The 25,325-nt window shown below is 47.6% G+C and overlaps 1 protein-coding gene across 2 annotated transcripts in view; it reads left to right on the top strand.

Moving 5' to 3' along the window:
* LOC139573942 (teashirt homolog 1-like) overlaps window positions 1-25,044 on the top strand; it is a 34,996-nt gene extending 9,952 nt beyond the window's left edge. For both annotated transcript variants that reach the window (XM_071397948.1, XM_071397946.1), the window contains exon 3: window positions 20,276-25,044. In XM_071397948.1, the coding sequence (XP_071254049.1) occupies window positions 20,276-23,742 (3,467 nt within the window). In that variant the 3' untranslated portion in view covers window positions 23,743-25,044. The remainder of the gene's footprint in view (window positions 1-20,275) is intronic.
* Window positions 25,045-25,325: the final 281 nt, after the last annotated feature.

The following is a 25,325-nucleotide window of genomic DNA, read 5'->3' on the forward strand; positions in this document are numbered from 1 at the left end:
AGACAATCTGTGACAGAAGAGAAGTAGTCGAAGAGGGCTGAGACAACTCTGGGAATATTCAGTTATGGAGATTTACATGCTCACGTGGGAGTTGTTTCTTTGGAAATTCCTCCCTAGAAATCATTTGCCATAAAAAGAATTACTGGGAAAGAGACGATACTATCAGTGTTATTTTTCCATTCGGTTGTATTTGCATATCTCGTTGTTTTAAATAAGGCTTCCCTCCAAGTGAAATGCTAGCTTTTTATAGCCTCTGTGCTTCACCTTTTCCTACTCAGGCCTTCCCCTTCTCTCTCTCTCTCTCTCTTTCTCTCTCTTTCTGTCTCCTCTCTCCCTCCATTTCACTGGCCCCAGACTGCTCCAAGCTATTATCAAACTTGCGTTTTATTCCATATTCCATCCCCATGCAAATCGGATGTGCTCTCTCTTATCACTTTCTCCCCCCCTCCCCCAAACGGTTGTGTGTGTATAATCAAAGTAAACGGCAGAGCTAAAGCTAAAGGGAAGCGGCGCTTCGCGCCTAGATGGATGGAGGGATTAAATATTAACCGGATGCGGCTGACTTAAGGCAGTGTTTTACATAGCGGCTCCCGTCGCGGCGGTCCGCCATGCATTGATCCCCTCGCCCGACGCCTTTACGCGTTTGGCAGCCGAGTCACATTTTTTTTTTTTATCATCTTTTCCAGCGGCCAGCCTAGGCAGGGGGGTGCGAGGTACAACCCCCTGCTCTTAAAGGGGTTGGTGAGATGGATGATAGCAATTTGAAATGTTGTTTGTGTGTGTGATCATGGAGATTGTTTTATTATTACCACAGTATAACCACTGGGATGATTAATTGAGGCAAACACACAGCGTACGGAGGCTCAGGGAGCAGAGGTACCGGGAACCACAGAAATATAATTACTAGACGGGACGAAGCCCCTCAAACTAAGGCACTTTGACTCAAATCAGTCTATTTCAATCGCTAGGACTTTCAGCAACGCTGGGCCAATTATGTGTATTTAGGGTTCTGTTTAGCCTCCCACGATCAACCATGGAGTCCGACACTGTGGACTGTGTCGTTTCGCGACCTGCCCCTGTACGGTCGCTTATATACGCACTCTGAACTGTGCGACTAGCATACACTGGTCTTTTTGTTTCATTTTTTTCTCTATTTCCTTTCCCCACCACTTCCTCCTCTGTAATTAAAAGTGAACCCCCCCCCCCAACAAAAAAAAACGAAACAAAAACAAAATGTTAACAATGGCCTCAGTGTGTCTGTAACCGCAACACACTGGGCGTATGAATGACGTTATGCTAGCTAAAGGCAACAGTGTTTGTAGGGTCGGTCGGTGTTGGTGCCTCGTGGGAAAAACGGCCGATATGCGGCGGGTCACACAAGCATGCTATGCTGTTAGCAGGGCTGCTACGGGTGTGTGGGGTCAGTCTCAGAGGCGTGTTGCTCAGGAATTGTGTTTATGTGTGCTTAGGCATTGTTTGTTTCTCTCTCTCCCTCTGTGTGTGTGTGTCTCTCTCGCTCTCTGTGTGTGTGCACGCGCCTGTGTGTGTGTGTGTGTGTGTGTGTGTGTGTGTGTGTGTGTGTGTGTGTGTGTGTGTGTGTGTGTGTGTGTGTGTGTGTGTGTGAAGGCCCTCGGGTATTTATAAATGCAGTGTCGGTCCTGTGGTGGAGCGTTGCAGCCCCCTAGTCACTGAAAGAGGAGGTCAAACATGGCAAGGGGCTCATCACTCAGCCCTAATGATGCCTTGTTTTCCCGCCCCTCTCCCTGCTAGCACCCAGCCAGAGTGCACATCTGACGGGGTCAACCGTGGGTCACGACCCCCAAGGTGGCCGCCCGGGCCCTCTCACTAGACGACTCTTGTTTTTGTTTGCTCTCTCTCTCTCTCTCTCTGTCTGTGTGTGCACTTTAACTATCTATTCTCTCCCTCCCCCCTCAGTCAAAGTAGCTGGTCCCCATAGCAACACATTGTTAACTCTTTTAATGTTGTAGTGGTTCAGTGGACCAATAATGTGTGGAATCCGTGTTGATGAATACCCTGTGTTGGTGCCTGTATTCTGGTCCTCTCCTATTCCTCATTCCTGACATTTCTGACAGACACTAACTGATCTCTTATCAGTCACGTCTCACTCTACCGCATCACTCAGGAAGGATGTCGAAGGATCCCTCTGCATTATCTGGCTGTCTTTTTTTTCAGTCAGCCACACGGTTGGATGATATGTACTGAACTACTGATCCTGAATCAGTCAATATTTTAAGTTTATTCCCACCCACTTTGTTTTTCTGTACTGGCTTTTGGTCACATGACGATTGCGAGGTGACACTCAAACATTTCCTCTGTCACAGCTGATTCAAACTATGGGGTTTGTTGGCTGTCAAATCTCCTGAGAACTGATCACAGGTCAGCCGATAGAGAAGGAGGTAGGTAGGGAAGGAGGGAGGGAGAGAGAGTTGCCTCACATGCTGCCGTGTGGGCGGCATACGCAGTTGAAGGGTCAGTGGGGTGCTGTGATAGGCTAATCTCACAGGAAGGGAGGGTCGGCCATGTCTCACAGAGCTCTTAATTGGCAGTGCTCGATTTCTCTACGAAATGTCATCTCATCCTCTCCCCCCCCCCCAAAACTATTTGGAGTGTGATCGTCAAACAGATACACAGAACTATTAGTTGTTGCATGCGGTGTATATTCACTCTGTGGGATCGTGTTTATCCCAGCGTTGTCCTTTTCATAGACAGATGCATGACAGATGACCCAGTAGGGAGACAGTCATCCTGAATAACCGGAATGTGCTCAGGCCCCGCTATGTTCAGACTTTGTTTACTTCCTCACCGTCATAAATCTTCGATTCACCTCAGACGCTGCAGTGCCGTTCCTCGAGTTACTAGATTAGTACATCATTATAAGCTGTGTCATTGTGTGAGTGAGAACCAAACCAGGCCCCAACCTAGCTGTCTCTGAGCATGCCTGTGTCAGGGAAAGAGAGAAGGGAGAAGACTAGGGGGGGGAGAGGGAAAGAAAAGGAGGAGGCTAAAGAACCTAAATCCTCATAAAAAAAAGAACATGCACTCGGCCCAGGACAAGAGAGAGGTGGAGAGAGAGGGAGAGAGAGAGAGGAGGGAAAAAAGTTGATTTCCTTTTTCAGCAGAGCCATACATCACAGGGCCTCCCAGCTGCAGTGTCACGGGCTGACAGAATGACATGTGTCATTTATCAAAGGGGCCAGGCCGGGGCCTTGGGAAACGTGCACCACAAAGCCTGAGAGAGTTCATTCCAACCCCCCCCCCTCCCATCCCCCTCTACGTCTCCACTCCGCCCCCGCCGTTCTCTCTCTTTCCTCACCCCTTCGCTCTCCTCGCTTCGCCTGGTGCCAAAAAAAAGGCCCTGTAATGTTTTCTGTCTTCCCAACACCAACGCTGCACTACTCACACACACACACACACACACACACACACACACACACACACACACACACACACACACACACACACACACACACACACACACACACACACACACACACACACACACACACACACACACACACACACACACACACAGGGGCCCTGCCTGTACTCAGCTGTTGTGTGTGTGTGTGTGTCTCACTGTAACTCCTCAGGGGGTTGTTGCTGTTGTTGTTCAAGGTTTAAAGTACTGTTACTAGTGCTAAGCATGGTTTGGCCCTGCCTGCCCCCCTTCCTCCCACACCATTCTTCGCTGTAGTCACTAACACACTAGTAACTACTTATGTTACTTTCGGGTTTTCTGTCTCTTGTTCTGGTCTACAACATCGTCTCCCAGTATCTCGTTTTGGTATGTGTTTGTTTACGTCCGTGTGTGTTTCTGTGCGTCCGTGTGTTTACGTCTGTGTGTGTGTGCTTGCGTGTGTCACTCGTTACCTGCTGTTGCCGGAGTTGTTTGAGTGATTATCTCCTACCCAGGCTGTCATCCCCCAGTGAGGTCCCTGGGGTTAGCAGCACTACCAAACACCCCCTTCTACCCCCACCGGCCACCCCAACAGGGTTAGAACACCATCACCAGGCGCCTCCAGAATCAATAAACACACTCACCTTGGTGTGGCAGGGAAGCAGGGACACGGAGCACCAGACAGGGCTTAGGTGTCTGCTCTCTCTTTCTCTCTCTCTCTTTCTCTCTCTCTCCTTCTCTCTCTCCTTCTCTTTCTCTCTCTCTGTTATTTATGTATATATCTCTCTCTCTTTGCGTCTGTATCTCTCTCTCTCTTTCTCTCTCTCTCCTTCTCTCTCTTTCTCTCTCTCTCCTCTCTCTTTCTCTCTCTCTTTCTCTCTCTCTCTCCTCTCTCTCTCTCTGTTATTTATGTATCTCTCTCGCTTTGCATCTATCTCTCTCTCTCTCTCTCTTTCTTTCTCATTTCCTCTATTGTAGAGACAGATTGGGGTGTGTGGGAGGGCCCCTGTCAAAATGCTGCACTATATCACAGCGCTACTTTGGGTTCTCTGATGCTTTGTTAGTGCAACTTAAGCTATAGCAGATAGTGTTTACAGTAGGGCTAGTACTGCATCTGGCCTTGTTGAGTCACAACCCTCTCTCGTGAGTGATGCTATAGAAGTGTACGGCGACAGGAAGCATATGCTAGGCCGGTTATGTGACAAACTCTTCGCGCAAACGGACGCAAATGCCTTTAAACCCGGCGACTGTTCCTCATCTTCCAAGTTCTCACACTCGTTTGGTGTGATTTTCAGGGCTTTGCCGGTGGCATTGTCTAATCTGTAAAACCCTCCGAAAAGAATCTGAAAGCCCAGTTTATGATTCATTCAAGTGTTTGCTCTCACACCGTGGCAAAGCGTGATAACAACCTCAGTCGCGCACCTTTGCGTAAATGTAACTTGTGTACCTTTTCATTTTTGGGTAAGAAAGGGAAAGCGATTTTGACTGGGGCAGCAGCAGAAGCAGCGGCTGGATGGTAGGTGCATAGTGTTCTCTGGCGCTGGAAGAGGAAGGAGGAGAACAACTAAAAAGGCTGTGTGGACATCTCCGTTTAATAATTAAGTTCAGACCCAGAGCAGCATTAGGTGGCTAACAGACAGACAGAGAGAGACGGAGAGAGAGAGAAACAATAAAAAGAGAGAGAGAGGGGGAGGGAGGCAGCTAGATAGAACAAGGAAGAAATTGGTGGGAGGGGAGAGAAGAAGAGTGAGAGATTCTTTGCTTTTGTCCGTCCGTTAAAAGACGTGCTACATCATTAGGGGGGAATATTCACTGTGGTGTGGCTGAGTGACGACCCCTCCGACAGGTCAGAGATAGTTCACTCTTGTGATGGGGGAGAAAAAAATCGAGACAGTTATATATCGGGATATTATTTTTGACAATATATCATATCGTTTTGACAATATCGCAATATTATTTTTGCACTAGTTGGCTGTACAGTACCTGCACCAAAACACCGTTATTTTTTCCTTCATAGCTTGTTCTCCATCTTTTATTTCCACGACTGCTCAAAACGTTCTAATGGCTCTCTTTTGTACCTCTGCAGCAGACATATTGTGAGCAATATGTTTGGAACATCCAATTGCAATATAATCTAATTATCGAATCGCAATACATATCGTATTGGCACCTATGTGTCGTGATAATATTGCATCGTGAAGTCCCTGTCAATTCCCGATCCTAGTTCACTCCACCCCCCCAATGCATCTTCAGACCCCCCCCCCCCTCCCTGTGTGTACACTGCACAACCACTGAGGTAGAAAGGAAGGAGTCAGTGTCTTGTCTTTGGTCTTCCTCATACTGTGGCCATATTGCCATCTAGAATGTTCCTGGCTTGCAACTCAAAGACTGAGAACAAGAGAGGAAAAAAGGAGAGAGAGAGAGAGAAGAGAGAAGGACACGGTTTTGACTAAGTGAGCTCTGCGTCTCTGCGGCGTGACTACGTTAACGGCTGCTTTGCTTCTCTCCCCCTCGCTCTCTTTTTTTTTTATTTAGTCTCTCTCTCTTTGTCTCTCTCTCTCTCCCCTGCTCTCTCACTCTCGCCCCGTGTCTCGGCGGTGGCGGCAGGAACAGTCCTTTTCATTTGTCTTCATAAGCCTAATTTATCTTCCCAGCCAGATGTGAGCTGACAGACATCACTCAGTGGCCCGCCTCCACTGGGCCCCGCCGTACCCCCGCCTTAGTCCCCCGCCAGGAGGTCAGGAAAACAGTCACGTCTTCCCTCGGCTCCCCCTCCCCTCCACTCCCCTGGACCCCCTCCCCTCCCCATCAGCATTACAGAAGATGGATGTGTCTTTAAAGCAGAGATTGATTGTGGATATCAGAGTTATGGCGCCATTTATCACGGCCAATATTATTTAGACGAGAGGGATTGAGCGTGGAGGTGTAACTCGGAGCCCTCCTGGGTAGTAAGGGGGGGGGGGGGACAATGTGCGAGGAAGTTGAATAGATTAGAGACAAGCACGTGTCTCAGTTGCTCTGCGCCTTGGTGAGCGAGTATGTGTGTGTATGTTCAAGTGTGTTTATGTGTGTGTGTTTACGAGGCTGTATTTCAGCCTGTGTGTACTTGCAATGCGTTCGTTTGTGTCCATCTAGCTGTGTGTGTGTGTGTGTGTGTGTGTGTGTGTGTGTTTCCGGGCGGTTGTTGTCTCCTCCTTTAGATGTGTCTCCATTGATCCCCGGCGATGTGATCCTCCTTCGGAGTCTTTTCTCATCGGACGTTTGATTTATGGCTTCATTAGGATCCGTGTGCTGTCTCCCCTTTTTTCCCTTTGTCTGTTTCCTCTCTCCCAGGTCACTCCTCTATGGAAGAGCCAAACCAAAAACCACTCTCTGTGGGGGAGACCGAGAGAAAGAGACTCGTCAACTAAATCAAGCACCCCGACTCTTTTTTATTTGTTGACGCCGTTAACTTTACCCCACTCCCAAATGTTTTTGGGACGTATTTTCTTGTTATGCGTAGGTTGGTTTTCTGATGCTTTTCTGCCTTGTGCCCTGAAAGTACCTACCCCCGCCAGAGTTGCACCCCGGCATACCCCCCTCTAAGTCCCTCTCGGGTAAAAGCCTTCATTGTGTGTGTGTGTCGTCTTTTATGGTTCTTGTCTTCTCTCTGGAAAAAGAGGAGGGATGCACTCCACCCGACATTCAAATGCATGCGGTCATGTGGCCAACAGTGCAGGACAAACGCCACAGGGTATAAACCGTGGCACTGAAAAGGAAGTGTGCGTGTGCATGTGTGTGTGTGTGTGTTTGTTTGCTCTTGTGCACGTGAGTTTGTGTGTGTTAGTGTATCTGTGTTAACCTCCACTTTTTGTGTACAGAACATTGGAAACACCTGCTCTTTCCATGAAATAGTGAACCCAGGTGAAAGTTATGATTCCTTATTGATGTCACTTGTTACATCCACTTCAATCAGTGTCGATGAAGGCGAGGAGCCAATCAAAGAAGGATTTTTAAGCCTTGAGACATGGATTGTGTATGTGTGCCATTCGGAGGGTGAATGGGCAAAATAAAAGATTTAAGTGCCTTTGAACGGGGTACGGTAGTAGGTGCCAGGCGCACCGGTTTGAGTGTATCAAGAACTGCAACGCTGCTGGGTTTTTCACGCTCAACAGTTTCCCGTGTGTATTTAAATGGTCCACCACCCAAAGGACATCCAGCCAACTTGACACAACTGTGGGAATCATTGGAGTCAACATGGGCCAGCAACCCTGTGGAACGCTTCCGGCACCTTGTAGAGTCCGTGCCCCGATTAACTGAGGCTGTTCTGAGGGCAAAAAGGGGTGCAACTCAATATTAGGAATGTGTCCCTAATGTTTTATGCACTCAGTGTACAGCTCACATTTTCTATTAAACATTCCCTTTGCACTCCTCTCCTATAGCCAGTCGCCTGCCATAACTTACCTTCTTTCCTTCACTAAGAAGGCAATCTAAGTGTGTTCTTTCTCCTGTTTGAAATCCTCGCCATTATCCGAAGTCAAGTCATGCAGAAATGTAAAAATAGGCAAGGTAATCACACTTTTGTGCGGCTGCTTTTGTCGTCAGCGCTTGATGGAAACGGGTCTGAGACTAAAAGCTGCCGGTGACTGACACTGTTAGCCAGATATGCCATAAACTTGACTATCTCCTATTGCGGATTAACTCCAATTATACCGGGAGGGAGAGGCAGCCTTGATTCCTGCCTCGCCTGTTCGTAGATGGGCATTTGAGGCACTCTTAAGTTGACAGTCATCTGTCTCTGCTTAGTTCACGGAGACAGGTCGTGTGACAGCAGATGCCCGGCACACTGCTTGAGAATTGTGTGTGGTGTGTGTGTGTGTGTGTGTGAGTGAAAGAGAGAGTTATTAAATGTGTGCATGTGTGTTTCAAAGTGATTGTGTGTGATTGACTGTTTCTAGATAACTGCCAAGGAGTGACCAGTTTGAACCTCTGTATCTTTCTGCTGGTGATATTGTTAACTTGTGTAAATCTTATATGATGGGCAACAAGGAAATAAATACAGACTGTTGTTATCAAGTTTTGCTGTGAGTCAGTTCAGGTGAAGTCAGCGATGGCCTGTGTCCAAAATGGCACCCTATTCCCTATAAAGTAGTGCACTATGTAGGGAATATTGTGCCATTTGGGACACATACTCGGATAAGGTAGAACAGGAAGAGATAGAGCAGGTGCTGAATTTGCATTAGCAGGGTCCTGTTCATTAGGGCACTCAACAGACATTGTTTTGCAACAGTAAGTGAAAATGAGCCTTTCTTATTGGAAAAGTCAAGGTAGTCCCTCCCTGTTTCAGTCTGTTTGCTTCCAGTTGATGCCTTATGAACAAGACCCAGGTGCTGAATTTTAATATTACAATGCCGTTACAGTGGGATTCAAACGCTAGGATTTCTCTTTTACCTGTATCCTCCCCTTTCTTTAAAAAAAACGAACAACACCACCAAGTTGATCGATTTAAATAGAGGTCCACCATATTTACCTAATGATTATAATCTCTGCTTTAAAGAGTTTCTCAGGTACTTTTGTATACTTTTTGGCCAGTAGTTCTGAAAGCAGTGCTCACGAGCCGAAAGTGTCCCCCAAAAATGGTCTACTATGTCACATACTGTATGTGCAGATATGTGCACCACGTCATTGCTCTCTCTCTCTCTCTCTCTCACTCTGCTGTGTGTGCATCTTGCTAGCTGTCACTCAAAGTGCGAGGGGCTGAAGCTCATTGGCTGGAACTCAAATTGCTAGGGTGCTGGTCCACGTGGGGGAAAATGTAGGTGAAATGGCCCTGTACATCTTCCCGTAAACAGTCACTTTCAAACTAGGGATTTCGTGGCTAATTGAGGTAAAACAGTAATTCTGCTCATAGATTATGCAAGTACTGTATGAACTAGAGGTCGACCGATTATGATTTTTCAACGCCGATACCGATTATTGGAGGACCAAAAAAAGCCGATACTGATTAATCGGCCGGTTTTTTTGTAATTTTTTTTTTTATATATATTTGTAATAATGACAATTACAACAATACTGAATTAACACTTTTATTTTAGCTTAATATAATACATAAATAACATCTATTTAGTCTCAAATAAATAATGAAACATGTTCAATTTGGTTTAAATAATGCAAAAACAGTGTTGGAGAAGAAAGTAAAAGTGCAATATGTGCCATGTAAAAAAAACTAACGTTTAAGTTCCTTGCTCAGAACATGAGAACAGATGAAAGCTGGTGGTTCCTTTTAACATGAGTCTTCAATATTCCCAGTTAAAAAGTTTTAGGTTGTAGTTATTATAGGACTATTTCTCTCTATACCATTTGTATTTCATATACCTTTGACTATTGGATGTACTTATAGGCACTATAGTATTGCCAGCCTAATCTCGGGAGTTGATAGGCTTGAAGTCATAAACAGCGCTGTGCTTCAAGCATTGGGAAGAGCTGCTGGCAAACGCAGGAAAGTGCTGTTTGAATGAATGCTTACGAGCCTGCTGCTGCCTACCACCGCTCAGTCAGACTGCTTTATCAAATATCAAATCATAGACTTCATTTTAACATAATAAACACACAGAAATACGAGCCTTAGGTCATTAATATGGTCAAATCCGGAATGGTCAAATTTCGAAAAAACAAAACGTTTATTCTTTCAGTGAAATACAGAACCGTTCTGTATTTTATCGAACGGGTGGCAACCCTAAGTATAAATATTGCTGTTACATTGCACAACCTTCAATGTTATGTCATAATTATGTAAAATTCTGGCAAATTAATGATGGCCTTTTTTTGGAAGAAATGGTCTTCACACAGATCGCAACGAGCCAGGCGGCCCAAACTGCTGCATATACCCTGACTCCGAATGCGCTTTTGTTAAATCATCACCCGTTTGGCGAAGTAGACTGTGATTCACCGCATTGATTATATGCAACGCAGGACAAGCTAGTTACACTAGTAATATCATCAACCATGTGTAGTGCAATGTAATCGGCCATAATCGGCGTCCAAAAATGCCAATTACCGATTTGTTATGAAAACTTGAAATCGGCCCTACTTAAATCGGCCATGCCGATCGGTCAACCTCTAGTATGAACTACACATTGAGAAATCCAGCCCAAAGCAAGAGGTTTAAAAAATATTTACTACTCGCCAAAGTTCTGGAGCATGTCTTTAAGTGTTTGTACTTTCAAGTTAATACACCCAAGTCCGAGAGGGATTTTCTTATCCGATATCCACTCCTCTGGAATGTTGGAGCTACAACATGCAAATAGAGCCTGTTTTGAACTCACTACTTCCAACGCAGAGCCGGAGTGATTTGCGACGGTGACATGTCCTTTAATGTTATGCAGTAAAAGTTGGAGGGGATTTATCAGCGAGACCCCTGTTTCCCTCGCGCTGAACGCTCTCCTGGGGTCACATGATGGCAGGTAGTTACAGCCTCGCCGCAGTTATTTACCGTCACCACACTTTTGATTTATGGCCTGCATCCCCCACCCCCCCTCCTACTCCTCTCGCTCTCTCTTTCTCTCCTACTCATCACACTCCTCTTCGTTTTTCTTTCCCTTTTGTCGTCACTCTCTTCTCTCCTCCTCCCCCCCCTGTAATAATTGCATTTTGGAACGTACACATGACATTAAATTGTTGGTTCAGTCCAACCCGCAGCGGTGGAGTAGAGGTTAGAGCAGGTTACTCAGTAACAACCTATTTTGCTCAGTAGTGCTCAGTGTGACACAGTTACACAGTAGTTTTGTGGCTGGGACTGTGGGCTCTTATTGTGTTACCCCCCCCCCCCCCGCCCTGCACATATGTTTCCCCATGAACGACCGTAGGCCTACATGTCCAACCCTGTCACTATGTTGATGGATTACATCTCTCAAACAGAGACAGAAAGAGAGGGAGGGAGAGAAAAAGAAAGGGAGAGAAAAAGAAAGGGAGAGATTGAGCAATAGAGAGAGAGAGAAAGTAGACGGGTGGTGTAGATGTAGTGAAGGACATGGCAGCTTTAACGTCGGCCAAAAAGACTGTGCTGAACACCTGTTCCTGTCTCCATCGCCCCTTCAACTTCCCCATTACCTGTCAATCTATCACACGCAGAACCAGATCAAATATCTGGAACGGGGAGGGGGGGAGAGGAAGGGATGCAGTGGGAGAGAGGGAGGGAGTAGAGTGGAGAGGGAGGAGTGAAGTAGGAGGGAGAGAGAAGGGACAGTTTGTACGACTAGTAAAAAAGGCTGAACCTTTTTAGTGAGTAAACTGTGCTTTGGGTAGTTCTACGTGAAATATTTAGCTTTTTTAAACTTGTTTTGGACTTTTGGTCACCATTTCTCCTCAATCCCGTTGTGTGTCTTTTTTTGTTTTCTCAATGTTCTGGGCTGCTCTGTCTGGCCTTTGATTGGCGCCTCTGTGTATTGAGGTGAATCTCTGACAGACAAGCGCCTCTGCAGGGAGGCGGGGAATGGGGTGTCGGATTACAGCGACAAGGCTGCTGCCTCTGTTCCTGCCTGTGCGCGTGTGTGTTCCTGTGTTTTGGTGTGTGTGTTTGAGTCAAGGGTGGAGGAGGGGGGGATCTGAGCTCATCAAGGTGCATTAGTGCATGCATGACCAGTTCCACCCCTCCTTTATTATCCTTTCTCTCTCTCTCTCTCTCTCTCTCTCTCTCTCTCTCTCTCTCTCTCTCTCTCTCTCTCTCTCTCTCTCTCTCTCTCCCCACTGCTCAATCTCTCTCTCACCCTCTATTTTCCCCTCTCTCTTCTGTATTTTTCTCTCTCTTTCTCTGTCTCTCTGTCTCTCTCTCTCCCCTGCTCTCCCCTTTAGTGTCTGAGCTCTTGTGATTTACGGTAATTATCCATCGTTGGGGTCATCTATCAGGCTCGCCGTTGCTAGGCAATGGAGACAGCTGCGGCTGGCTGGGCCGTTTTCTGGGCCGCACTGTTGTCTTGTCGAGGTGGAGGGGGAGGGGGGGGGGCGTGCTCAGGTGAAGTTGGGCTTGCTGGATTGTCGGGCTGGGCTGGGCCTGACACAGAGATTTAAAGTCACAGGTTCCTTTATAGCGAGAGAGAGGAAGGGGTATTGATGTTGAAAGGGGGCAGGTGGAATTCGAGGGAAGTGTTCGAGGGGGGGGGGCAGCTTAAAAAGCACAGGTGACGTGTGTGTGTGAGAGTGTGTGTGTGGTGGGGTGTTGGGGTGGGGGGGGGCGGTACGTTTTATAAAAGGGATTTATTTAGGCAGATGGACATTTGGGGCCTTGCGAGAGAGCGGATGTTTTAGGGGCCGTGAAAATTAGGGCGGAGGGAGAGAGAAAGGATTTTATAACTGCCGGCAGGTGCGTCTCGGAGCCTTATGGCCGTTCGGGCCTGTGAGTTGTGTTAGCCCTCAACCCCAATGTTATTTCAATGGCACTCACTATGCTAATAGGAAGGTACATAGACTGGGCTAACTGTGGCTGGACCGTTGAACTTTTCACAAAGTGGCAACTACACCATGACAGTGTTGTTGTTAGTTTGACACATAGATGCGGTCCCTTTACCGAAAAACAGCACATACACACACACACACAACCCTGCCCTCACCACCCTTCCCTTTACCCAGAACTAATTACAAGCGGTTAGTGTTTGTCATCACGTTGTGGGGTGGGAGATTAAGAACACCTCTCTGTTCTATTTGTAATCAGTTGTTTGTTAATTAGATAACCTGTTTTAAGTGGCCTTAAGGACCGCTGTGTAATTAGCTAAGCTGCTGGAAGCGGCGAGTGTGTGTTGACATTGACCTGAAGCGTCCACTCGACCGTCCCAGCCACTGTCATGTCTGTCCCCCTGTCGTCCGTTGTCATGGTCACCCTGGACAAGGAGGCGGCCCCCAATCAATTATTATACCCTCAGCCCATTGTGTTTGTTCAGGGAACACACACACATAATGCACACACTGGCGGGTAATACATATACACACACACACACACACACACACACACACACACACACACACACACACACACACACACACACACACACACACACATCAGCCATGTCCGGGCACAGACACACACACACGCACAGACACTAACACGCCACACCTCTGGTACCTGTACCCACTACCTCAACAGCCTACTACTTTCCAAGCATTCCTGGAGAAGTACCAAAAAAAAATACAAAACACATACCCACACACACACACACCCATTCTTTTGAACATTACATTTTCATATAAAACAGCATCCCACCTAAATGAACAGCATCTGTGTTGGAGCGGTTTTTAACTCGTCACTTCAAAGGCACTTGTTTACTCTCCTGCCTCCTGACATTGTCTCTGGTAATTAAACGGACGCGTTGAAATTTATGGTTTAATTATACAGGGCTTGTTATGCAAAGGAGACGACGGGGATGAGCTGATATGCCCAATAAAAATAAATACATTCCATATTGTTTTATTGAACCTCTGTGTGTGTGTGCATCGCTTTAGTTCAGCTACTCAGGTCGGTGTGTGTGTGTGTGTGTGTGTGTGTGTGTGTGTGTGTGTGTGTGTGTGTGTGTGTGTGTGTGTGTGTGTGTGTGTGTGTGTGTGTGTGTGTGTGTGTGTGTGTGTGTGTGTGTGTGTGTGTGTGTGTGTGTGTGTGTGTGTGTGTTTGCATGCACGCCTATACGTGCATTAGCCCACATGTTTTGCCCCTCTCCTAACAAGCTAGTAGCATGCTCAGTGTGTGTGGGTGAGAATGAAAATGTTTTAAAAAAGCGAGATGAATTGCGATCGATCCCTGCTGGTTCACTCTATTGATCCCGCAGCGCGTTCCAGCCCAGCTGTACTACACCAAGTGCAACGCAGCCTCTCAAAACATCCACTCGTCTTTACACCCCCCCCCCCCCCCCCCCCCTCTTTACAATCAGACAGCAGAACCAACAAACATGTTGCTAAATAAATATCTGGGTGTGTGGGTTAGTGTACAAGAATGCATGGTGCAGAAATGATGTCTGTGTGTGTGTGTGTGTGTGGTGCTTCCGTTTTATTTATAGAGCAAGGTCTATTAATATCCGACTCAAAGATAATTTCAGAGAAACAAGCCAAGAACACGCACACACACGCACACACAACCTACCTCTTGTATCTACACACACATACCGTACATGTACACCTCACACCTCCCCTTCAATATGTCTAAACCTTCACACAGAACAGTGCTACCAGTCTGCCAGGCTGTAGTTTTCTTCTCCGTGTCCTCTAGATTTGTCATGTACGAGCTGTTACGGCCCAACACGGTTTCCCATCGTACTCTCACATTTTGAATCTGACGAATAATAATTGTGTTTCGTGCTGTAGTGAAGTCACTAAGATGCGGTACTACTGTGTGAACGCGGAAGGGAACAGGGAGAAATCCGGAAGAAATTCCGCTGACATGACTTCATCGCCTCACTCGTCACCCTTGGCTAACACTTAAGCTAACAAAAATATTAAAGGTTACGAGTCCACATTACAGTAACTGTAACTATGCCTTGCGAGTTGTGTATAGATCAGCTGTCACCCCCCCCCCTCCCCCTGCCAACTTTGTGGACACACAATTGATACCCATTCAAAATCCTATTTTCATTAACCCCTAACCTTAGCCCTAACCTTAACCTCAAAACCCTAACTCCTAAACCTAACCTTTAACCCCTAACACTAATTCTGACCCAACCCTAAATCCCTTACAAATTGCCTTTTTCCTTGTGGGGACTGTCAAAATGTCCCCAGTTGGTCAAATGTTGGTTTGTTTACTGTTCTTGTGGGGACTTCTGGTCGCCACAAGTATTGTTAAACATGTCCACACACACACACACACACACGCTCCGGCTCTGTCTACAGGAATAGTGTGTGTGGCCACCCCTCCACTCTGCTCCGGTCGGAGGTTTTCTCAAATGATTGGAGATAAATCGGTACGGTGAGCTGGAATGGCGCAGCAGTTATTTAAGGCTCTGTAGGTGCTTGGGCCATATGTTGTGTTCTTCCACTCGGGAGGGGCTGACGTCGGTGGTTGGACCAGTGTGGAGGACGAGCGAGAGAGAGAGAGAGAAAAGCAGGGGAGGGAGGATAGGGTAGGAAAAGGAAAGGAGGTGGAAAGAGGTGGGGGTGGCAGTGGAGGGGAATTATTTGAGGACCTACATCACTCACATCTCCAGACTAGATATCAGGACTTAGGAAGACGATGCAAGGGAAACAAATCATGTATTACAGAAATGGATAATTGTCCTATATATTTAGATTTCTCTATATCTTACGAATACTTTTTACCTCTTCATTTAGGTCAAATGGTCCGTCCGGTGGTGCTAAACCCCAGACACTTACAGTAGATATGTTTTTTTGTTACACATCTACAGTGCATGTAGCCTACTCTATACGGTCCTGTAAACAACCAACTGTATAATGGAGAGTGGGGAGTGCAGGGTGCCAGGCCCAGATTCCGGTCTGCTGTTGTGTACCTCTGTGTCGACAAAAAGGTGCTATCCAGAACCTAAAAATTTTATTCGGCTGTCCCCAAAGGAGAACACTTTGAAGAACCTTTTTGGTCTCAGGAAGAACCCTTTTGATTCCATGTAGAACCCTATTGGGTTTCATATGGAACCTTTTCCCCGGAGGATTCTACATGTTACCCAGAATAGTTCTACCTGGAACCAAAAAGAGTTATCCTATGGGGACAGCCGAAGAACCCATTTGGATCCCATTTTTCTAAGAGTGTACCGTCAGGGGACGGAGGGGAGGGGAGGGCCTCGGTGGGCAGACCGACATGCAGGCAGGCCACTGCTCTCTCGCGTTAGCCGCTCCAGAGGAATCCACAACCCAGCATGCTCTCTGTCTGCTCTCCATCTCTCTGACACGGCGGGCCGGCAGCAGACATTACCATAATTGGGTTTTCTACATGACGGGACAGAATAAATAATAATGTCATTTTATTTACAACCCCCCTCCCCTCTTGTCCCGGTCCGAGGAGCTATCACCCCCCACCCTTCCTCCTCACCCCCTTCACATACACTCATCCCTCTCTCTCTCTCTGGCTGGCGCGAGTCGTCTCGTCGGGCTGCCACGGCGCGTAGGTCAAGCGATGGCTTTTTGATCAGCTCCTGTCCAAAGCCATCAGGGCTGAGAGGACTGTAATGGAGGAGCAGGGTGACAAACAGAATGTAGGGGAAGGAATAAGACTGCCAGTTTCCCATTAGAGCATGGGCTAAATGGCCACTGGCCCCCACCTCCCTCCCAGCTCCCCATACCCCCACTAGCCCACTCCAACACCAGCCTAAATCACATGAGTGAAGGGGGCCAGGATTGGACATTAGTGGTGCAAATGACTGCGGTGATTGCACCCCTCTTCCCAAAATCACATCAGATAAATAGAGAGATGTGTGTAAGGAAATAGGAGGGGTGTTGGGGACGGGAAATGTGGTCGGATGCCGGAGTAACCGACTGGTCTCATCCCCCGTTCTCTCCCTCTCGTTTCATCGCCTTTCTGCTTTTCTTATCTGTTTTGTTTGGGTTTGACCACGGCCAAATGGTGAGGCATCGCCAGCCTGACGGAGAGATGAATTCATTTAACAACTAGCAGATTTCGGAAAGACAACAAAAACACAAAATGGAAGGGCCAGACCAAGATGCCAAAGTTTGAGAAGAAATTATATGACGCTGAGCCTACTCTCTGCTAAAGCGCTGATACGCATGTGATTACATTTCATTTGTTATCGTTCCCCAAATCAAATGAAACAGACTAGTGTGTGTGTGTGTGTGTTACACCTCCAGCCCTAACATTATGTTGAGACAGTACAGAATGAAAAGGAACACAGTCATCCCAGACCAATTAATCATAACACCGTCTAGACCCCTGTGTCTCTCTGTCTGTCTGTCTGTCTACTCTCCAACAAGACTACCTGAAACCCTCTAACGTGAGACGAAACTAGGGTTTACTTTGTTTGGTAACAGTTAAAGCTTCCCTGTTACATGTCCACAGACGTGCAGTCGACATGTTACTGATAGTGTCGTTTGTTGCACATAATATAGATGGACTGTCCACTAACCACTTTTTTTTCTCAAAACAATGTAGATCTTCCCTGGTGTTGATAACGTTTAGTGTGTGTGGTGCCCGGAAATGGCCTGGCGTTTAGTGTGTGTGTTGCGGTGACATGGCGTGGCTTGATCCCGGCCGTTTGTGACAGCACAGGACTCGGACACATCCTGGCCGCGCCACCACCTGTCCCTTTGACGGCGAGGCGTCCCGGAGCAGAAGTGACAGGCGCCTTTACGCCCGTGCAGATGGCCCCGCTCACAGCCATCACCCGCTCGGCAAGCTAAACAACCGGGGACAGCACGCCAAACCCCTCCCCTCGCTCCCGTCTCCCCTCATATGCGTGTCTAGGTCTAGGACACATTGAGGAGGCGTGATTCGGTCACCAGTCGGATTTTGAGTCGTTGTGTTCGATCGGGTTTCATGAATGGCTGAACGGATAAAGCTGTCCTATTTCTGTTTAGTTGTTTTTTTTGGGGGGGGGGGCGTTGTCATCTTGCGATTTAATCACAGCGTCAAAAGATATAGATTTTATGTTTCGCAATTCTCTACCTAGGCATAATTTTTAGATGAGTTTCATCATAAGATCCCATATTTATGGTTTCTGAAGCCTTCCACTTTTCAACCTGTGATTTTTACAGATGTTTTAAGCCGTTCTTTTGTCTGCAGGCTTTGATTTCCCTCTCTTTGTTGTTTCCATGACAACACGAGGGGATAAGCATTGATTGACAGTTACCGTCAAAGGGTTTCCTTCACGTCCTGTCGTTCACCATTCCCTGCCCCTCCCCTCCCTGCCTCGGCCTGTATTTTGCCATTCACTCACAGATATTTTTCATCCGTTCCATTCCCCCTTTCATTCCGTAGATTTGCAGGGCAGCCAAAATGCCGTTTTTGGCACCGGTGTTGTGGACATAGTTATTCACATGGGTTCACTGGAACTGATCAGATGCTAGTGACGACTGAATAGCCATTTTACTGTATGATTTCATAGTCCTCTTTCTTTTCGAGCACAGGTTGGCCGTTGGTGAGGGGAAGGCTGGCATAATAATGGGGAAACGTCTTACAGTTAGAGTTTGTACAGTATATAGCTAATGCTAATCTGCTGTGTTAGGGATTTTCAGAGTTTTAGGAACTGTCTCAGCTTCTGTCTGTCAGTGGGATTGAAACACAGCCAGGTTCTCCAGTGCTGCGCTCGTTTCCCTCCAAATCCTGTCAGGAATCAAGAGAAGGAGCAGAATACGGTATATGGCTCGTTTTGGAGAGAAGGGCATATCAGTCATAGACAGAAAATACAAACCTATAGACAACGGTAGGGCCTTTATGTTCGAAAGCTACCGTGTTAAAACGTACATGTATGAGAACATGCGAATGGCACACACCAATGCAGGCACACACACACACACACACACACACACACACACACACTTCCGTATGCAGCTGCTCGCCTTTTTCCCCTCCCGTCTCCTCTCAGGCAGCAGTAAATGGTGCCAGTGTACATATATCAGGTATTATGTCCACTTAGATTATGATATGACAGGTTAGCGTGCTGTTTGAAGCTGAGCACACATCTGTTTCATCAGGAGAGACTGATGCTGGCATCTAGGACACACGTATCACCATGGAGGAAGGAGATAAAGGGAGAACTGAGGGGGCCGTCTTTCCTGTCTCCACCTCTTTTTACTCTGTCCCCCCCACCCACCCACCTCTCCCTGGCTTTATTGCTCACCAGCTCTCTCCTACGCTCTACTTGCTCACAGACACGCTCACAATATTTCCCATACTCTCTCTCTCTCTCTCTCTCTCTCTCTCTCTCTCTCTCTCTCTCTCTCTCTCTCTCTCTCTCTCTCTCTCTCTCTCTCTCTCTCTCTCTCTCTCTCTCTCTCTCTCTCTCTCTCTCTCTCTCTCTCTCTCTCTCTCTCTCTCTCTCTCTCTCTCTCTCTCTCTCTCTCTCTCTCTCTCTCTCTCTCTCTCTCTCTCTCTCTCTCTCTCTCTCTCTCTCTCTCTCTCTCTCTCTCTCTCTCTCTCTCTCTCTCTCTCTCTCTCTCTCTCTCTCTCTCTCTCTCTCTCTCTCTCTCTCTCTCGTCTCGTCTCTCTGTCTCTTGATGATAAGTTGTTTGCACGCTGTGTGTGTCGAGGAAAATAATACAGAACGCAATGTATAGTATGACTCATTTCCACTTCCGCCTCTCAATAAGCTGTCTAACGTAACAGAGACGGTCAAGGAGTGTCACGCCCCTGTTTGACGTTGTAGAGACGACCTGACAGTACTGTCTGGTATTTCATATCATTTTATTTGTTAACTCCGTGAGAGTGGCCTTTGGCACATGAGTGTGGGTGAAGGAGACACTGCAACATCCCAGAATGCTTGTTTTGTTTCCCTCCCTCCTGATCGGTTGCGTAAGCTCACCATGTGAATGACTAAATAAAGTGAAGTTCACTGTGTGTGTGTGGGTGTGTGGGAATGATTGGGTGTAGAGATAAGGCATGGGGGAGAAGGAAAGGAGGAGAGTCAAGCGGTTGGCTAACAAGGCCAAGCAGTTAGCGATATCCTAGGGAGCAGGAGGCATGGGCAATGAAATAGCGAGTTAAGAAAGAAAATGTCAACACTTTGTCTTTTTTTTCTCTATGAAACTAGATTTCTTCCCCACTGACACTCAGACGTACACGTGCGCGCACACACACACACACACACAGATAAAAGCCGATATTTCCTGCCACAGATTATTCATCGCTATGTTTTGTCAGTGGTCCTGTTAGTGCATTGTAAATCTTTTATTTCACTTTGCTGACCTCCTTTTTCCCTTTTCTCTTTTCGCTCTCTCTTCCAGCGTACTCACCAGAGGACGAGTTTAAGGCAGGAGCAGTCGATGAGGAACACCTGCAGGATGACGGGCTGTCACTGAACGGGGAGGACACTGCGTACCTTTGCAACGAGGAAGAGGATGGAGGCCAGCCGCCCAGCTACCGGGCCTCTCCACTCAGTAACGGCACCAACCCAGACGCCGGCTACGGCTCCCCGCTCAGCGATGCCAGCGACCGGCTCACAGACTTCAAGAGCACCTCCTCCAGGGATGGCCATGAGAAGGAGGAAGTCCCCCTCCCCTCTGGACCGAACAATGGTCTCTCCCTGAGGGACAGCCTGGCTCAGATGAAAGCTGTCTATGCAAACCTGATCTCAGATGCCTCCTGGTCCAGCATTGCCATGGACATCATGAAAGCCACGCCTGCTACTGCTGGCGCCATCCCCACCGCCACCAGCCCCACCACTACCACCACACACAACAACAGCCACAGTGAGAACAGCAATGCTAGCAGCCACCACCACAATGGGAGAAGAAGTACTGCCACCGCCAACCACCATACAAGCAGTGGCAGTGGCAGCTCTAACGGCACCGCGGCTACCTCCATCAGTAGCAACAGTGGCACCAGCAGTGGCGGTGGTGGTGCTAGTAACGGTGGGGCTGTGGCCTATGACTGGCACCAGGCAGCCTTGGCTAAGACCTTCCAGCATACCCCTTACCAACTGCTGCCTGAGCCCAGCCTGTTCAGCACGGTGCAGCTCTACCGCCAGAACAACAAGCTCTACGGCTCAGTCTTCACCGGCGCCAGCAAGTTCCGCTGCAAAGACTGCAGCGGCGCCTACGACACGCTGGTGGGGCTCACGGTCCACATGAACGAGTCGGGCCACTACCGTGACGACAACAAGGACAAGGAGGAAGAGCGGGGCAAGCGCTGGTCCAAGCCCCGCAAGCGCTCCCTGATGGAGATGGAGGGGAAAGAGGATGCTCAGAAGGTGCTCAAGTGTATGTACTGCGGCCACTCCTTCGAGTCTCTGCAGGACCTGAGCGTCCACATGATCAAGACCAAGCATTACCAGAAAGTGCCCCTCAAAGAACCAGTGCCAGCCCTGGCCACTAAACTGATGTCCTCTGCCAAAAAAAGAGCCCTCCAGGATGCCCTGGTATCCCCATGCTCCCCAGACTCTGTCCATGGTAGCGGTGGCCACATGCACCAAGGGGACGTTGGGAAAGACCCCAAGTCCACGACAAACCCCTATGTCACACCCAACAACCGCTACGGCTATCAGAACGGTGCCAGCTACACTTGGCAGTTTGAGGCTCGCAAGGCCCAGATCCTGAAGTGTATGGAGTGCGGGAGCTCCCACGATACACTGCAGCAGCTGACTGCCCACATGATGGTCACAGGCCACTTCCTCAAGGTCACCAACTCCGCCTCAAAAAAGGGCAAGCAGCTAGTGTTTGACCCAGTGGTGGAGGAGAAGATCCAATCCATCCCTCTGCCACCCACCACCACCAGGCTTCCCGTCCCCAGCGTCAAATCTCAGCCTGTCTCCCCTGCACTCTCCTGCGGCTCTGACGAAAAGAGAGAACCGGAAGACGAGAGGATGGAGGCAAGTGAACCCGGGGAGAAAATGATCAAAGAGGAGAAGGAAGAGCCAGGTGAGAAGACTGAGGTGAACGCTGGGTCGTATAAGTATCTGACAGAGGAGGACCTGGAGGAGGCTCCTAAAGGAGGTTTGGACATCCTCAAGTCCCTGGAGAACACTGTGTCCAGTGCCATCAGCAAGGCCCAGACGGGCACGCCCCAGTGGGGTGGTGGCTACCCCAGCATCCACGCTGCTTACCAGCTCCAGGGCCACATGAAGCATGCAGCACTGCACTCCTCAGTCCAGAGTGTGCAGATCCAGCCGGTGTTCAACAGCGGGCTCCGCGGCCTGGTGACCCAGGACTCAGGCTCAGTGAGCCACTCCCCCAGGAGCCCCGCATCTCCGCCCTCTCTCAGGAGCAATGTTACTGCCATGGAAGAGCTGGTGGAGAAGGTCACAAGGAAAGCTGTTGCTGCTGCTGTGAAGAAAGAGAAAGAGGAGAAGATGGTCAGCTTGGACCGCCACAGGCATCCATCCTCCATCAAGTCGCCGTCTCCTGTACTGAAAGAGCAGAGGGACCACCAATCAGCGCCCAATGACCTCACTGTCGGGAAGCCCCTCGTGAGGAACAGCAGCCCTGGAAATTTAGAGTCGGAGCTGGTCTGCAAAAAGGAGCCCAAAGAGAGCCTGGTAGACAACCACCACAGCCATTCAAAGAACGGCCCAGAGACTCGCCAGTCACCCATCACCAACGGCACCAACAGCTTGGGCATCATCACCGATCACTCACCAGAGAGGCCTTTCATCAACCCCCTCAGCGCACTTCAGTCAATCATGAACAACCACCTGGGCAAGGCCTCCAAGCCCATCAGCCCTGCTGGCGACCCGCTGGCCATGCTCTACAAGATCAGCAACAGCGTGATGGAGAAGCCGGCCTTCAACCAGACTCAAGCCAAGCAAGCCGAGCCCATCAACCGCTACTATCAGTACGAGAACAACGACCAGCCTATGGACCTGAGGAAGTCCAAAAACAGCAACAGCAACAACAGCAACAGCAACAGCAGCACTGTCATCAACAGCAACAGCAGCATAAATGGTAACAAACCCATAATGTCAAGCCTGTCTCTGTCTGACATTTCTTCTCCTCTGAGAGAGAATGCTTTGATGGACATCTCAGACATGGTAAAGAACCTTACAGGCAGGCTGACACCCAAGTCCTCTGCCCCGTCATCCATCTCAGAGAAGTCGGACGCAGACGGCAGTGCGTTCGAGGATGCTCTGGAGGACCTCTCCCCGGTCCAGAAGAGGAAAGGGCGGCAGTCCAACTGGAACCCCCAGCACCTCCTCATCCTCCAGGCTCAGTTCTGCTCTAGCCTGCGGGAGACCGCGGAGGGCCGCTACGCCATGACGGACCTCGGTCCCCAAGAGCGGGTTCACATCTGCAAGTTCACAGGCCTCTCCATGACCACCATCTCTCACTGGCTGGCCAACGTCAAGTACCAGCTCCGGCGGACTGGCGGGACCAAGTTCCTGAAGAACATGGACTCCTGCCAGCCTGTGTTCCTCTGCGGTGACTGTGCCTCGCAGTTCAGGACTGCGTCTGCCTACATCGGCCACCTGGAGTCTCACCTGGGCTTCAGCTTGAAGGACCTGTCCAAGCTGTCCAATGAGCACCTACGGGAGCAGCAGGCTGCCTCCAAGGTGATCACAGACAAAATGACTTTTGGCAGCACCCTGGCATCCCTGACCGCACCAGACGACGACACTGGCTCAGTTTACCAGTGCAGGCTTTGCAATCGGACATTCGTCAGCAAGCACGCGGTCAAACTGCACCTCAGCAAGACCCATGGCAAGTCACCAGAAGATCACCTGGTGTTCGTCACTGCTCTTGAGAAACTGGAGAAGTAGTAGAGTGGTCTGGAGCTGAGGGAAGAGACAGATAAACAGACAGAAAGACGGCTGTGTAACTGACCAGAATTTCATTGCACTAAGATAACATTGTTCACCGTTACTGCACTGGGCCGAACTGAGCCGCCAGAAATCAGTCTTATTTTTTGTTGTGATACTGCCTGACTGGACCATGTCTTATTCGATTTTTTTTTTTTGCCAAGCTTTTTTTAACACTTATTTTGTAATGTATTTATATGCTATTTGTCTGATCTGTGCATGTATTTTAGTGAACCAAGGTTAAACACAAGTTTTTTTTTATCTTTTCATGACAAAGAAAACGACTACTGTTTCAATGGTGAATAAAGTGGTGACCAGAAAATGAATTAGGGGGAAAAGAAAACTGTACAATACTTGATATGAAGAAGGTGAAAATTCATTGTTCACACCAAAAGAATGGAAGAACCCCTTGAAAGACTGAAGTAGCACCTTATAGACGTTTAACATTTTATTTGTAAAGAGAACATGTTTTAAGATATTCTGCATTTGTCAAAATCTGTTTTAATTTGAAAGATAAATTATTTTCTTCTCTCGGTTCTTGTCACACTGCAACATCTTTGATAAAGAATGGCCTGCTCAGAAATCTGTCAGTGTATTACAAAAATAAACAGATCATGTAAACATTCAGAGTAATTGAAATGCTGCTTCCGGTTACATATCAATCAGTGAAAATGAATGGCCGTACAGTATGCAAGTTTGCTCAAAACACTTTTTTTTTAATGTGAAGTATCACTTATAGTAATTTTCCAATTGTATGGTTTGTTACAAGCTCCTTTTTAAAAATGTTGCCGCTTTGAATTCAACCATTAAAAGAACAGTCCTTTACATGTAAATGACTCACAGTGAAATGTCATACTCCATAAGACATATCTTGCCATTTGCAATAGCTCAACATTCTTTGTACTTAAAGGTGTGTGCATTCTTTAACTTTTATATCATCATTTTATATTTAAAAAATAAAAATAAAAAAATAAAATGTGTATATAGATATATACTGTAGATCCACAAAAATGTCATTTTTTAAGAAATAAGAATTTAGCTTCTTTGGCTTGGTTTACAGAAATGATTTTAATTATACTTGCATCCAATTTGATGCATGATATGGTGTGAAAATGAATTAAGCGATGCACAATGACTATACATTTCAATGTTTTATCAATGATATTGTAAAAAAAAAAATATTTCTAGCACCGATTAGTTTGTTTCATTTAGTTTATTTCTCAATTGTAAAATAAATCTTAACGCAGTTCTTGTTAACAGTCATGGATTTGTGATTGTGTGTTTGTTTCGCATGGAAGTACACAGACGCAGTGAAAAGACTGGGGCTAACTTCGATAATTCTCTGTGGTTACTATTTTCCGGTGAAGAAAATAAATAACATACTTATAGGTGCTCAGATGAAATACTGTAACTAAATACTCACCTTGCACAACATTCTGTGTTTACAAGGTTATATAAGGTGCAACATTATATTGTAACATATTACATAAAATGATAGATTACATGTAGGGTACACACAAAAGAACATTAGCTTTCCTTCTTCA

Source organism: Salvelinus alpinus, chromosome 4 (assembly GCF_045679555.1).
Source record: "Salvelinus alpinus chromosome 4, SLU_Salpinus.1, whole genome shotgun sequence".
NCBI lineage: Eukaryota > Metazoa > Chordata > Actinopteri > Salmoniformes > Salmonidae > Salvelinus > Salvelinus alpinus.